This window comes from Lates calcarifer, linkage group LG3, assembly GCF_001640805.2.
Source record: "Lates calcarifer isolate ASB-BC8 linkage group LG3, TLL_Latcal_v3, whole genome shotgun sequence".
Lineage (NCBI taxonomy): Eukaryota > Metazoa > Chordata > Actinopteri > Centropomidae > Lates > Lates calcarifer.
The window spans coordinates 13,033,148-13,049,599 of NC_066835.1; the positions used below are offsets into that span (position 1 = coordinate 13,033,148).

General features: G+C 38.6%; 1 protein-coding gene across 1 annotated transcript in view; it reads right to left on the bottom strand.

Annotated features, from left to right (window-relative positions):
* The window catches only part of LOC108898204 (CUB and sushi domain-containing protein 3-like), a 311,569-nt gene that overhangs the window by 39,379 nt on the left and 255,738 nt on the right, over nt 1–16,452 (bottom strand). Inside the window, 14 exon segments of the mRNA XM_018698119.2 lie at nt 2,925–3,070; nt 6,469–6,646; nt 7,752–7,940; nt 9,250–9,459; nt 9,772–9,888; nt 10,448–10,517; nt 11,076–11,194; nt 11,296–11,400; nt 13,732–13,828; nt 14,318–14,442; nt 14,790–14,993; nt 15,370–15,442; nt 15,444–15,466; nt 15,599–15,712. Coding sequence (XP_018553635.2) covers nt 2,925–3,070; nt 6,469–6,646; nt 7,752–7,940; nt 9,250–9,459; nt 9,772–9,888; nt 10,448–10,517; nt 11,076–11,194; nt 11,296–11,400; nt 13,732–13,828; nt 14,318–14,442; nt 14,790–14,993; nt 15,370–15,442; nt 15,444–15,466; nt 15,599–15,712 — 1,770 coding nt within the window.

Sequence of the window (16,452 nt, forward strand, 5' to 3'; positions counted from 1 at the left end):
GCAGGGGGGTATACATGTATGCTTGTGTGTGTGTATGTGTGTGTGTGTGTGTGTGAGAGAGAGAGAGAGAGACCAAATGACAAACTGTTGTGAAGGGTAAGAAGAGAAAGAAAGTTAGACTCATTAGAAACCATTCTGTCAAATTAAAACTTCATCCAAGAAGATAACTTTTCAGGCACTAAACTATTCTGACACGGATGTGGAACATAAGAGGCATTTTCTTTACTGTTTGGTGAAAACCTCACATTGCCAAACTATAAGGCTTCGTTTAGAAAAACAGCATTTTTAGCTTGATGACAATGCATTATGATGGCTGTCATATTTCCAATTTTCTCAACCTTTAGAAAACCCTGTTATGTTAAAGTAAAAAAAAAAAAATACAGTAAAAAAGGGGGATTAACTCAACATTTCCACATGACAACAGTAATTAATTTAAGGGCATAGTACAAAATCTAGTTTTAGTGACATGATGACATGTAACACATATCCACTGAAAACACTGGACATACTAATGAACAAGTATATGTTAAATGTAATTTAAATCAAATGAATCAAATGTTAGACGCATAGGAAATACAATTATAGACAGTCAGTGTTACATATTAACCAGCTAAACATTATGAGCATTTCTTATATGTATGCAAATTACTTAAACATTGTAGGCATTTTGTTTTTCAAAAAATAAAAAATTAATTTAAGGAATTACTGTTTGAAGCTTTCTTCAACAAAAGACAACACTTGGGCAGTATGCATCTTTTTTTGCCATTATTTGAAATAATAGATTTTATGTTGTCCTTTGTGCCCTTTAAACCTTCAAGTTGAAGAAAGAAGGAAAAACATCATAATTGGAGTTAAACGTTTTCACAGGACAGACAGAGGCCAAAGTGTCTGAAGATTGATCCTTAAAGGCAGACAGGCGAAACAAGAAGAAAGATGACTGGGGAGGTTTTCATCTTAAATAGTGGGTGAAAACAAAGAGAAATCTAAGTGCACTGAAGGACCACAGCAAAAGATTGAAATGAAATGAAAAACTGAACTGGCATAGACAGTTTTGACATGGAGAAAGAGCAGCAAAAAAAATACAGTCTGCACACCTCTGCAGAGGTGAGACGACCGTGTGTGGCTGTGGGCTTGTACAATATTTATGGGGTCTGAAAAGCAGGAGCTTATACACTATATTTATAGGGTCCGACAGCATCTTGGCGGCCACAATGCTAGGCCTCATTGTTGGCCTTTTGAGGGTTAAGACTTGGTTTTAAGGTTATGGCTAGAATTAGTTTCAGATAAGGGTTGGGACTATGCATTCAGTTGTCATGGTTAAGGTTGAGGTAAGGCGTGGGAATGCAATATGTCAATGAGGGGTCCCCACAAAGAAAGGTGTACTAGGATGCATGGGTGTGTGTGCGCGTATATGTAAAACAGATACAAAAACACTTCTGCAACTCACAAACTCAGTGATGAATAAAGTCTACTTGAATTGCTTAACTAACTGCATATGAAGTCCTGCTTGGACTCTTTGTAATTTTTCCAGTTTTATTTTGAAGTATCTTACCTTATGTGTTATTTTACTTCCTGCCTTTGTAGTGTTTTCTGCCAGTTTTCTGTGTCCCTTGTGTCTTGTCGGCCAATCAGTTCTCTGTGTATATACTGTATAGTCCAGTCTCTCCCTTTCTCAGTTGCCAAATTGTTTTTGCACTACCAGTTAGTCAAGCTTTCTGGCTATCCCTATTTCTAGTTAAGTCTAACTTAAGTCCCTAAGTGATTTTTTTCGCCAGGCTCTGACATTTTGCCTTTTGTCTGCTCCTTTCTTGTGTTGTTTGCAACACTGACTGACTTCTCATATATCGCCTCCGGCTTTCAACTAGACCTTGAGTTTTGAGTCAACTCATTTGAAGATTGTTCCACTGCAGGTTTTCTCTTTCAGTTTAAATGATGCAGTAGTTGCACGAGTACAGCACCAATTCAAACAAAATTAAAAAGCTTGTTTTTCTTTAGATTTCGCTTCCTTATGGTGCATCAAATGATAAGTGATTGATAAGCAAACACCCCGCCAGTTCATTGTCCAAGCCTTTGGTCATTCAGATCTTCATCAGAGCAACTGTGGTTTTCCTTTTTCTCACTTTTTGAAATGCTTCTTTTCCTTCCAACAACAGCATATTTATATGTGGCCTTGGATTACTTGACAGTGGTTTATTTTATAGCTATCAGCATTTCATTCACTATAAGTTTATCACTGATGTCAATGATTATTATATTTCATAAACATATTTGGGCAAAAAACAACTGGGCAAGTGGGACCTGAAAAGGGGCTTCAATACCACCTAAAAGTGAGTCACATATCACAAACTATGCTTAAGTATTTTATGACTTAAAATATCTACATCTATATGTTTCTGGCATTCAAAATGTACAATCAAAGATCAAATCAGACTATTAAATGCTATGAAATGTTGGAGCCTAAAGTGGTTAGTAACTCCAAAGAGGACCTTTCTATATTGCTGCTGAGAGCAACTTAATTCATGGTATGAAAACTATCAATAACACCACTGTGACTAATATGTTGTCACTGTGGTAGGATGCGACACTGGCTTCGATCAGAGAATGAAAAGCTCCGGTGGAGGACTGAACCTCGTGAGTCAGACTGAGTCAAAGGAAGCGGGTCTGAGTGGAACATAATGAGGATAAAGTTGAAGAGAAGCTAACACAAACAGATCGATGCCATCACTGCAGCTACAACTAATCAAAGTATTATAGTTTTACCAGTACACCTCAGGAAAACAAAGCCAGATGCAGAGAAAACAATTAATGAGAATGACATCTGTAACTGCGTAGACACAATTAAATGACGAGTTGCACTTTGATGGTCAATGATTTGATTGCAAGCTTTGTGACAGCTTTGATAATGTCGTTATGGTCGATCTTACCATGGTAGCTTAAGACAAAGAAGCCAGCTCCAGAGAAGTCAGAGTGGAATTTGATGAGGATGATGTTGGAGGTCGAGTAGACAGACTCCAAAGCTGTGTTCCCACTAAACTGGCCAATCTGAGGAGACGATTGGTCTGGACCATCCCTACGGAGAAACAAAGAAAAAACTTGTGTTACAGAGGGGGTACTTGGAGACTAAAGACCCATAAATGAATGGACTTGATCTTTCTTTATAGAACAATAGGAGAGAAAAGTAAACCTAAAACCTAATTTATATTAGTTATTGCAGTCATCTGTGACAGTTTAATGGCTATTTGTGATCAGGAAATGGTTTCTCTGAGGCTAGAAACAAAGATAGAAGAGACTTCACAATATTTATGAGACAAAACCTGGAGCTGCTCCATTGACTGCGAATGGAGATGGACATTGTGTGACAAAGTGCCAGTGCCCAGAGTGATTGTGCATGAATATGGGCCCATCTTCCCACTCAAAACAATCTAAACTACAATGTCACAAAGCTCATTAAGATATAAAACCTCCACAAACTCAGATTCCAGTGAACTTACAAAAGAGCAGAGGCTTTTTGTCTTTTGATAACAACACAGGTCAAAGCTCGGGCTCTTCTGTTCTTGCTTTGGGGTGCTCGAGTTCATAAATATTGATTGAACTATGGTCAGATCCTAAGAATTAACAAATGTGAATCCTGGAGCAGAGTTTGACTTAGACTTTGGCTTTAGTTTTGTCACTAATATCTGCCTGGCATTCATGAAGAGTTACACAATTACCACGCAAAGCAGACAGGAAGTTATCTGTTAAATGGCAGGTCAGGCTCTCAGTGCAGTGTCATGAGCATAATTCACCTTTAATGACAGCACCACCAGCTGTCAGACTGGAACTAACCAATAGCAGGCTCATTATCAGTGATTAAAAAGTATCATCATGAAGTTAAATGGAATGATTATTTCCTGCTGTTGAGTGTTTTTGGATGAGGCCAATTATACCTGTCAGGTTATGTGAGGAATTATCCCCTTCTCTGATTCAGGTTGGGCGGTTCAGAGTCATCAGGGCAGTTTCATTCGTTGCTTTCCACTGCTGATTACTGCTGATGTTCACACTCACTAACAATTATGAGTACACTATGGCAACATATACAGCACAGAGAAGGCTTTACTACATGAGGTAGCACAATACAAGGTAACATCTGTGACATGTATGACAATTCTTACGATGAAGTCCTGCTAGTAAGCTTCCCAGTATGAGACCAATTAGCAGACTAACTGACTGTCAGGTTGGCTGGCTCTGGACTGAGGACACTGCTGTGAAAATCACACCTTTACCACTGACACTGTGCTCTCTACAGGGAGCTGGCGTTGTGGCTGTGAGATAGTGAGTTTTTAATGCTAGTTTGTATGAGGTTGCTGTCTTTGCTTTGTGTGAGTTCAGCAGTTTGTCCACTTTTTCCAACTGACAGCAGGGTCAGGAACATGCTGCGCGACCAATTCGTGGAATTCATAGAATTGGCTGTGGGCAGACAGCGCGTGGCTCAACAGTGTTGTGGTGCACTGCATGAGAAAAGCACGATGGATACTGCAGTTTTAAGCTCCATTTATACATTTAAGACATTTATGCATTAAAGTCACATTGCTGTTATGTACAGCTATAGGGAAGCAGTTCTCCAGTGTCAAGTGAGTGCAGATAACCAACAAAACTACACAATGCCAAAGGTCAGCTTTCACATTTGACTGATATGATTGAGTTGTAAACTGTCTGGCAGCATTTTAATTAAAAAAACGACTAGGCGATGTGATCAATTAACTAAAAATTAATTTGCAACAATTTTGATAACTGACTAATCATTTAAGTCAATCATCAAGCTTCCCAAATCAAGGAAACAAGAAATATGAAGACATCATCTTGAGCTCTGAGAAATGATAAAATGTGTAACTCCTTTTCAAATTTTTATAAACTAAATAATTATTTGATTGTTCTTAAAAGCTAAATGTTGACCTAGTAAGTTGGGTTAAATTAGCAAGTAAATTAGACCTTGTGTTGAGAATTTTTTAGTTGAGACTAATCAATTGAAAAAAAAGAAGTAAAGTAATCCATAATTAAAATAAACATTAGTTACAGCTCTAGATGAAGGAATTTTCTGTCGTTAGTTATTAGGCTGTGATATTACAGTGTTTCAACTTAAATAAATCAAAAAGAGCACAACAATGCACAGTATGTTGCTGACATCTGACAGAGGCTGCAGTTAGACAGTCACTGTTGGTAATTTTACTTAACTGGGTTCTGAAAGATTACATGGTGCACTGAGCTAACACCTGCATAAATTAGATGGGGTAAAGTTAAGGTAAAGTTTTCCCATAGACAAACTAGAGTTAACTGGAGACTTGGGCAAATAGTGGCAGATGTCATTATAACTGACCTCAGATCACTTGATGGGATCGTTAATGGTGGCTAGAGAATTGGGGCACTATTTTAAGCATAAACTGTTCCATTTCTTGGTGTACATTTCTTCCTCTGAGAGTCAGAGTGTATCAAAGAAATACTTATACTTTGATATAGTCAGTATTGGACACCACTTTTGAGTCATCCATGTACTTGTCTGTAAAAAGTACACTGTGTTACCAGACCTTCTCAAAAGATAATATCATTTTGGACATGCTAATTTTAGATTTTGCTGAGGGCTGTGGAGGCAGTCAAACCAGGAATCTAGAAGGTCAATATCATAATGAGCTGACAGACATATAAGACAGATATTTGGTCCTTCTGTGTTGGTCTAATGTCTGTACACCCAGGTGATGTTCCTAAACTATTTATGTTGCACCCTGCCGTCTATTTATAGGAAACAGGTTTTATCTATAGAGAGGGAACAGAAAACATGGCAACCAAAGAAATACACAGTACAGTCTATTTATGGTTCTGCCGCCACTGTGTACTTGCCGATAACTATGTAACATGGTATCTAAGCAGCATTTAAACACCTGCATTGACAAAATGTCTGCTGTTGCCAATGGCTGCTCTCCTCAAGAAGAATAATGAAGAGAGAAGTCAAGACTGGGCAGGTAGGGAGAGAAAGATGTATTGTATATACCATATAAGACTGAGACTTGGAGATAGTGGGGGGAACAGCGGGTGAGAGAAAAAAAGACTCATGGGTAAAGAGAGATGGAAAAAAAACATGACAAGAGGGAAATTATGTCAGAGCAACTTTAAATTCAAGGAGAGATGACGGTAGTCATAGTAACCCTTGCAAGAATTTAGCCAATTAGTGGCCAGCTCTGAAAAGATGTTAAAGAGCATGACTCCCTGTGAGAGGGAGAGTGTAAGTGTGTGTCTATGTAACAGAAGTTCTCACAGTAAGTGGGACAAATTAAATGGCTATTCAGTCCAAAAAAAATTAAAAAAAGAAAGAACATTTTTGTGAAATGAAACTTGATGACGCAGAAGAAGATGAAAACAACTGGTAAGAAATAGCACATGATGAGGATAAACAGTGTCAGTTAAGGCATAGTGGAAAAACAAGTAAATAACACCTACCAGACAGTAATGTAGTCATATATGGGCTCAGTGCTCAGTACAGTAAAGTTGATGTAAATGCCATGTCCAGGAGGAACTCTCACACTCCACACACAGTCCTGGAAGTTGGGGTATTCCTCAGGGTGACCAGGAGAGTAAATGGTTCCATTTAACGATGTAATGTTGCCACCACACAGAGCTGTAAGATAGAGTATTAACAGAATTACCCTTAATAAATTACAAGCAAATTAGTATAACCATTGTGAAGCTTTAGCAATTGTCTGGATGACTGAGAGAGGACATGTCTATCAGTCATGTAATTACCACTGGATAACACCTTAATACCTTTCATAAACTGTCATTACAGTTTAATTTCACTTCCTAGGTTCAGGTGTGCCTCGAGAATGGAGGTGTTACTTATGAGTGATGCAGTGTTATCAATGCTGAAACCTATAAAACTGAATATTTCTAATAAAAAGAATAATAATTGGATGGATTAATGTGCAGTTAGTGGTCATAATTTGGAGTAACATCATTTCATCGACATAATTTCACTTCCACAATTACCTGGAAAAGTATAACAGCAATGTGCCTGCCATATTTCTAATTATTTCCAGATTTATTTCATATATCTTTTTGTGGTAATGAACTTTCTCCCGTTGATTCCACAGACTGCAGAACAATTCAGTTTTTTTTCTGTTGAGTTACAAGTTGGATATGCTTGTAATTGCACAGTATGTTCTTTCCACTTTGCTCGCAGTGCAACAATCAATATCAACTGGTGATACTGTAGAAGAAATATTGAGGGCTATATTGTGCTTACTTTCAGAAAGCAGTGTTGGCAGTTATTAATAAAATTAATGTGCACATTAAACAGTTACAGCTAGGAGTAAGACAACTAGTAATTAAATAAAGGAATGATACTTTATCAAAGTCAAGAAGGCAATAATATGAAACACCATTACCAGTATTGTCAACAGCAATGATATCAATATTGAAATGCTATTAAAATGCATTTACAAGTGAGAGTGTTTTTAGGATATGAATACATAGCCCCTAAGAAATCCTCTTTTGGATTGTAGGGATACTTTGTCAGTATATATTTATGTTTTAATATCCCTGGGACTTGGGGACCTGATGATTCTATGCTGTAAACCCCAACCCCTCACAACACAGCACTGGGCTATTCCACTTCTAGTTGTAAACGTGAAATATCTCAGGTCAAACAAAGGTACTATGAAAAGCTTTCAAACAAAACTGGCATTGTAAAAGGTAAATTGATAAGGTAAACTGATCTGAATTACCTTCACATCGTGGCAACGGGTGATTCCAGTTTCTGCTGATTCCATGTAAACATGTGAGTGAAGCCTCTCCGATCAGAGAATACCCAGGCAGACATTCAAATGACACCGTCATCCCAACACTGAAATCTGTGCCAATGACGATGCCGTTTCGAAATGGTCGAGGGTCTGGACAACTCTGTAGCTGGTAGGCTGGACAGACAACAACCCATCTCAAATTAGTCAAGGAAAATGGTAACAATACAGGAGTAGTTTGTAAATGGCCAAGAGCAGCAGCATGATATGTGCTTTCTTCCTGTAATGTTGCACAGGTGCTTTTCTGAAAAACATTATCATGTCAGTCATAGGAAGAGACAGTAAAGGCAGCAACTCTAATAATAAATTCAATTTTTATTTAATTTCCAGAGGCGAGACTGATCAGTGTATAACTAAATAAAAATCTAAGATCCAGACCTCTAGCTGTGGCTACAAGTCAAAGTGTGGGAAAAAAAAAAAAAAAAAAAAATTTTTTGAACATCCACAAAATTGACTACTTTCTGCCCTAAATTACTCGGAGTTCTTTAAATGATCCTTCTACCTTCTGCTCCTCCTACTTAAAATTTGTTTGTCAGTACAGATTTTCACACAGAGTTCAAAAGACTAACTCATAATTACTCTGGCAAAGAAAAAAACCTACTGCAATCTGCTAGTAGAAATCGTAAATAACCCTGGAATATGAAATGTTGGAGAGAGACTCTGACAAGAAATAACAGCTGGAGACATCCAGGTATATATTAAGGCTACTACTTTTTGACAAGGGTATCATGCATCAAAGAAGAGTGTACTTCTTTTGATGTTGCCAAAATATTCTGACTATTATGTTTAAATGACTATTATGTCATTTAAACATAATAGTGCAGGGTGACGTTTCACAGCCAAAGTTATAAGAGTCAAAGGTTTGCATGACCGAAAAGAGACATGTGACTGAGGAAGACAAACAGTAGTGATAACAATGATGGAAATAATAAAACTAGTAATCACATTTTTCCTGTTTTAAAACACTATGGCAGCGCAGCTGTCATGAGATAAAAGGTGTTATTCATCAGCCACTGTAATTTGCACATTAATGGAATTAGCTGCAGCAAATTTAGGCTATCTGTGAGATTTGTCACAACAAATATAAGACTGCTCAAAACCTCTTCAGTGCCTGATGGAATGAATATAAAACTCATCTAGTCACTGAAACTAATCCAAAAATGAAGACCTGTATGTGCCCTATAATTTTTGGCAAGTGCTACAGAAGTCAAGACACAGTTTTTATTGTTGTCTGAGAAAGTAGAGTATTTTTGTGTTTTGTTGTTAGTCACTCCTGAGAAATGAAGTCACAGTCAGACATTTAAGGTATAACTCTATTGACCACACACAAGTGAGAACCAGTGTTGGATGTCTGCTCTTGTTTTCTTTGCTTAGCAAATCAGTGTAAACAAGATGTTGGAGAGGGACTTGTAGAAACAACATGTACCTTGATATGTTATGTGGAAGCCTGGTTTGTTTTGTGAATAGTCACTGTGGAAGAAAAAGCTGGTCTGGTGGGTGGTGCTGAACAGAGGCTTGGGGATAACTGGACCGCTGAACCGATCAATGACGGAGCCGGTTTCCAGCGTTCCACTGCGGATCTCTAAGTAATCATGGATCGCTTCAGTGGAGAAGTTCAGGAACTGGAGATGGATGCCTGAGAAAAATACACAGCTTTTGACATTTACAGCAATCAAGAAAGCCTGACTGACAGAGGCAGGGGAATAAAACCAAATGTGTGTTAATTGAAAAGCTTTTGTAGGTTCTTCATCTGCAGCTACTCTTCAACAATGTGGATAAAGGCCACTGGCACTAATTGAGTCAGCGAGTGAGTAATTGAATTAATCAATAACTAACATATATACATGAAAGGGGAGACAGAAAAAAAACAGACACCAGATGCTCAAACCAACAAAAAACGAACTGCACATATTTCACTGCTCAAGTCGAAAGTGACAGTCTTTCTTACCGAACCCGACAGGTAAGTTGACTGTCCATGTGCAGTCTAATCCACTGGGGTAGTTGCCAGGGTAACCAGGACTTAGAATCACTCCACTTACATCTGTCATAGACCCACCACACTGAGCTGGAGTCACATGTACACACACGCACGGACATAACACAAAAAGAGAAAAAAAGGTGGGTCAGCGTTGAAAGCAGCACATCAAAAGTAGGAAGCTGACCTCACTGAGCACAGCAGACATGCTTCTCCTTTTTACATTGCTACTGACTGTACAGTAGAGTATCTTCAACCTGACATTTTTGCATAATTTTGAATAAAACATTAACATTTCCAGTCTTTAATAAATACCCCTCTTGAATAAATTAGCATTGTGCAAGTAGGAATGTGTCCAGGGCTTGTTTCCTCTAGTTTGCCTCAGTGCTTGCTGATGCTTTGGCATGCTGTGCATGTTTATGACAGAGTCTGACTTAGCTTTGCGATCAGTTTAAAAGCCTAATCATATTCTGAGCAGAATACTAAATAATCAGCTCATCACATAACAGTAAATTGATCAAACAGCTTCATTTTCCAGATAGAGAACAGCAGAGATTGTTTGCATTTTTTCTGCAGCACTGAAGTTTCTCAGTATATCCAGATCTGAATGAATGCATGTGTGTATGTATACTGTAAGGAGAACACCTACCAAGACATAGTGGTACGGGGTAGTTCCATCTTCTAACAGGTCCAGGCATGCATGTGATGTGTGCATTGCCCTAGAAATGTAAAAGCAACCACAATATATTATCAACACAGATGAAGAGATAATCTGGCTTGAAAGTGCAGTTTTAACTGCTCAAAACTAATATTAATGCTTTGCAATAATAAGACAATTGCATTAACACATTGGAGCTGTATAGAAAGCACAAGGAAAGGCAAACCTCCATTAGAGCTGTACAGTATACTGCACAGAAATTGGGCAGACCACACCAGAGACATACATTATTCAGGAGTTATGCAAACCACACCAGAGTTGTATGTTTAGTAAGAGGGAAAACCACCTGAGAGTGGGGTTTCCTTCTGATTCACAGTTTAAATAGTTCTTGTTTGTGCAGCCAAGGGATAAAAAGACTGAATGGCGGTACATCAGAGAAGCTGAACCGCCTTTAATGATTTTACATACATATCTGGCAGTTGGTTTGCATTAAACAGCTTTTGTAGTGCATGTGTGTGAGTTCTGTGTATCTAAAATTGCTATCCTTAGTCCCTCTGTGCCTAGTATGAATGTGTACATAAGGACAAATATTATAAATATGTATATGTTATATTTATACCTGAAGAGAGTATCCTTGTTCACATGAAAACTGCACAACATCTCCGACCATAAATCTGTCTCCTTGTCTAATTCCATAGTTTGGAGTCTGAGGCTCTGGACATGACTCCAGACCAATAGCTGATAAGAAATAATAAACATTGTTATAAAAGTTTCAGTTTATTCGAATGTATATATTGCATAGGCCACAGATAACGCTGTATAAAAGATAAATATGTTACCTGTATATTCCAGGTGAAAACCAGCAGCTGAGACACTAATATCAGAGCTAAAGCTGAGATAGAGGTTGTTAGATGTACTGTTCAGGAGCTGGGGGATGGTGGTGCCTGAAAGTAGAGAGAGAGAGAAAGTGAGCAACAGAAGACCATGGTCATTTTCTTTTTTCATTTTTCAACTTGGGCTAGAAAGCAAATGATCTTAGTTATCTGACAGCAAAGGAAACAACAAGGGCCTCCCAAACATACATTTTCACTTTTTTTGTTTGTGAAGTGTCCTCAAAGGAGGGAGAAGGGAATTACTTTTATTTGAGACATCTGTTTTATTTGAAACCACTTTTCAAATGTTGGCTTGACCTACTTAGTGTGCCGAGGGAAAGTACAAAGTAAAAACCACTGCTGCGCTACTGACGCAAAGCTGGCACAATGCAACAGTGTAATTCTGTCACGGCCCTTCACAATAACATACCAGATGATATACTATAATGTAAAGGAATATTAACCTACTCTAATGTCCTTATCACTGGAAATGTAATTATCTTGACTTGCTTCATGATCCAACAATGGTAACAACATCTAGTGATATTAGCCGCTTGTGGAATTTTATATCTTCCCAGAGGCCATCGAGCTGTGGGAAAAGCACTGCTTTGTTGTGATTTACATGTTGCTTTTTGTTCATTGGCAGGTGTGACAGCAAAACTTATCAAAGTTACGGCAGGCACTCCTCTGAACCAACAGTGAATTAGGCCAATGGATGTGATTGGTTGCCTGTTGTGAGGGGAATTAATTAGTGGGTTTTTGAACAGTCTGTGGCCCCCCTGCTGGTCGTGTTCACATTCCGGGGAAAATCTCGTTCATTATCATGAAAAAAAAAAAAAGTCCTTAATAATAAATGATGAATGACAATGAATAATTAACTGTGTGGATTTAACCATAACAGTTATTTTTGGATGTATGACAGTATTAATTAACAATTGTAATTAACCCTATAAAAAGAAAGTTTTATCATCACCCCACATGTATTTCCTCACTGATTTTTTTTCTACTGTAGAAACAGAATCCAGTATCATCGTCATTTCATTGCCTACTCTGTAATATAACCTCTTATCTAGTTTGACATAAAGATGTCAAATCCCTCCATAGATTATTTAATACAACCAGCTGATGACTGGGTGACTTTGCTTTCCCTAAAAGCAGTATTAGCATCCCAAGAAGATGCTGACTCCCATTTTGGACTGTATCCAGAGGAATATTTCACTCAACATGGGATTCTGGCTGAATATGAGTTGTGAGAGCACTGAAGTAGGGGCTTTTCTAGTGTAGTCAGTGTGGACATCCAGACCAGGCACAACACTCTTTGTTTCCCTTCTTTACTCTGTTGAGTTCACTTTTTCCCCCTACAGGCGTAGATGAGAAGAGAAATGTAGGTTGATTAAATATATTATCACCTGTGCCTTATTTTTGAACTACAATCTCAGTAATCACTGAAAACTATAGGAAAAGAACAAATTAACACAGCATGTGTACTGCTGCTGGAGTTTCAATTGAAAGGTTTCCCCTGCTGAAAAAGACGTATATCACAGACACTGTATTGCTGCTACACATAAAGGTGTGGGTGCTAAACAGTAAATCAGTCAAACCTGAAAAAGAAAAACTTTTTAAAAACTTTTTTCTTTTTTTTCACATACTCTGTCTTAGTGATAAATAAATCAACCTCATAAGATTGTTTTATTATTCAGAATCAGTTGTAAATATTGAACATACCATAATTACCATGACTTTAAATAAATCACTTGCTCTTTACGTGGAAGTTAACTAAGGCCTGGGGAGTAAATTTTGGCAACACTTAAAAATGTGATTAATTGTACTGTTTCAGAATTAATGTATCTGACAAATAATGTTATAGGTTGGAAAGAAAATGTCTATTCCTATTAGAGAATTAGAGTGCATTGGTTATATATGCAACAGAAATTTCTCATATGTTGTTTAATGAATCACAGATAAACAAGCAGGTGTCAGTGGGTGTGTGCTTTAGCCCCTGCTGGGAGACTCAGGATGGAACCAGTTTAGCTCTAATTGCACTCGTAGCAGGGGGCCACATGGGTAACGTCTTGTACATCTCACAACTCTACTTTTATTGCATTATTTATTTGTCAAGTTATATTGATTGTGAGCTGGTTACAAGCAGCAGAGTTCCTCTTCTTTATTTTGTCACATATACGAATGACTGTGCAGAGGCCTAATTATTTTTATCTGTCCCTATATACTCAAATCTAACCACCACTACCAATAACCTGTGCAGCTGGTACAACTTAGTTACCTGTGTAAGTTTCCGACTTGCTAATACATCAAAGTTTGTCTCAGACTTAACATGTTGGCAAAAATGTCCATGATATGTGTAACTTTTTGAGTAACACTATAAAAAAGAGAAAAAAACTTTACCAGAGTAACTGCCGAGTCTTGGTGCATGGTTGTCAGCACCATCGTAAAAATCCAAAGAGTCCCAGTTATGCTCAGTGGCAAAACTCACAACTTGTATCTGGAGAAGCCGGCAAAAAAGAGGAGAAAGGCAGAAATTGCTCTATGAATGAATTCCGGAGTAAAACACATGATGTCTGTTAATTGGAGTCAATATTCAATGTCAAACTAATAAAAAAAATTAGAGATAAGGCTGTGTCTTATGAAGAAACAGCAAGTCACAATATACAGCAAACCTGTACTCAATGTGATCTATAGCAAAATTTAAGAATTATTAAATGCTCTCAGGTGTCCATCAAATATTTGTCCATTTTCTGCCTGAGGCATCTTTGTGTTTGTATTTGTCCAAGAGTGGCTTATCTCACACACAATCAGGCATTATCTCTCCTGATTAGATCCTTTCTAGTTATCTCTGGATGGTCCCTCTCTCACAAACCATCCATCCATTCATCCTTCTAATAATATCTTATCTTTCCTGACATCCTGCCTGGTCAGCATTTAAGCCAATGATACATAGGTCAGCCAGGAAGCAGTGTGTGAAAGGTACTACCTGTATTCCCGCCCCTTCTGGAACAGAGACCTTCCACACACAGTTCTGGTTGTTGTCGTATGGCTCTGGATAGCCAGGTGACAGGATTGTCCCACGGCGAGAGGTCAACACACCCCCACAGGGAACTGGGAGAGAGAAGAGCGTTGACACAAAGCAAAATAGAGCAGAAAGGAAGGGAAAGTAGAGGTTGAAACAACACTTTGTCTGCAAGTAACAGGAAAAAAGGGGGTTGTACCAACTGTCCCAACTGAAGAGGGGCGAGACCTAAGAGCTACAGTTCTGTGTGACAGCTTTGGCAGAGGTAGGTTTAGAGTCTGGCCAACTTGAAACATGGTGTGCATTTGAGTTGTCTGTTTTTGATTTTTTTAGTAGTAGATTACTATCAATTGTGGGGTTAATAATGCAGCTTATGATGTTGCTGCATTCTGAACAGGAAAAAAGTCTGTCTTCTCTAATTCTGGTTTATGTTTACCTATACATGTCGGCAGGGTGTCATTCCATTGTGCCAGGTTGTCTGGGACACTCTCACACCGTATGGCAGTAGAGCCGTGCAGGACGTAACCAGGGTTGCACTCAAACTGCACCAAGGAGCCAACTGCAAAGTCATTACCGAGACGTTTCCCAAAACGTGGCTCGGGGACTGAACTGCACTGGGTGGAGCTAGTCCTTGGTACAGCTGAAGAAAAAAGGAAGATGAAAAGATGAAACAACAAAAAGTGTCAATATCAATAGGAATGCAATATGCACTGTTACTAATGCTGCTTATCTGGCCACTGTTGAACAGCAGCACTGTTGAATAAGATATTTTTTCTCTAAATGTGGGTTTTCTGATAATACAGAATACAGACAGCCCATTATACCCCTTGGCCCCAGAAAGCTAAAGTTTAAGGGGGATTAACTTATGTCCACACACATAAAAAATGTTTGAAAATGTCTGATTTTAACTGTGCTGGCTATACTGATTTGGCAAAAATGTACACAAAATACCACTACCACTTCTACTACTAATAATACTGATAGTTAAATAATAACTTTGGCTACTGATTTCTGACCTTGGTAGACGAAGTGGAATCCTTTAGCGGTTTCTGGTCCGACTGTGGTGAACTTTATGGTGATCTGGTTTCCCTGAACTCAGAGGGAGAGACTCACCTAGACAGAGACAAAGTCAGAAAAGTAGGAGGAAAGAGATACAGTAAGGGCTTCAAGTCGTCTGCCTGCCCATTAATCACTATCCACTGTTCATAAATCATTCCATCTATCCATCCTTCCCTCCGTCCTTACCAGAGTGGGACCCAGAAAGAGAAGACAAGAGTGTGTTTTGCTGTGTGGGTCCATCGTAGATCTCAACCACATCATTTAAAGATGTCTGGAACAACACAAACTGACCAAAGAGGACTGGAGATAAAAAATGGAAAAAAAAAAACACACAGATAAAGAGATGAGTTAACCACAGTTGAATGGTGGCAAATTATTATTCCACGACACTGTCTGCGCCTGACCTCCCAATGATAAAATTAACCTGTAATACCTAATTTAAATTTTATTAAGCTGCAGTGTCAACTTCTATTTGAGACCAACAACTGGTACAAAATTACACATCAGGACACTTAATAGTCATAATATCACCTTATTTTCATCATGCGCTGGTCCAACCCCCCGCCCCCCATCAGTTGGCTATGGTGTATCAGTGTTTTCAGCTAGTGTGAAATGCTGGTGTTTGCAAGAACTGACTTACTTCAGTCAATTAATGCCGGTGGGGCAAAATGTTTTTCTCTATTCTGTTCTGTCAAACCCATGTCACAAGTCCAAGTACAGCCATAAGGACATGGATTAAAATCAATCCTGTGCCTATCAGCAGGAAAAAATCTGAACGCTGGGGCATTAATTACACACCACAGTTAAGGGAAACTTGCTTTACGTTGCCTTGGAGTGTGACAGACAGTAAAAAAGAAAAAAAGAGACTGCTGTAGTGGCCAGACATTAAACCCAGGGCTCCGCCATAATAGCTGGAGATTCCTCTGCTAAACCATGAATTTTACGGTGCAGCTGTGGTAGCAGGTAGCATTAGAGGCCCCCTTTGGAGGCCTGAGGCCATGTATTTGCTCAAACTAGTACAATTCTCTCTCTTGCAGCTG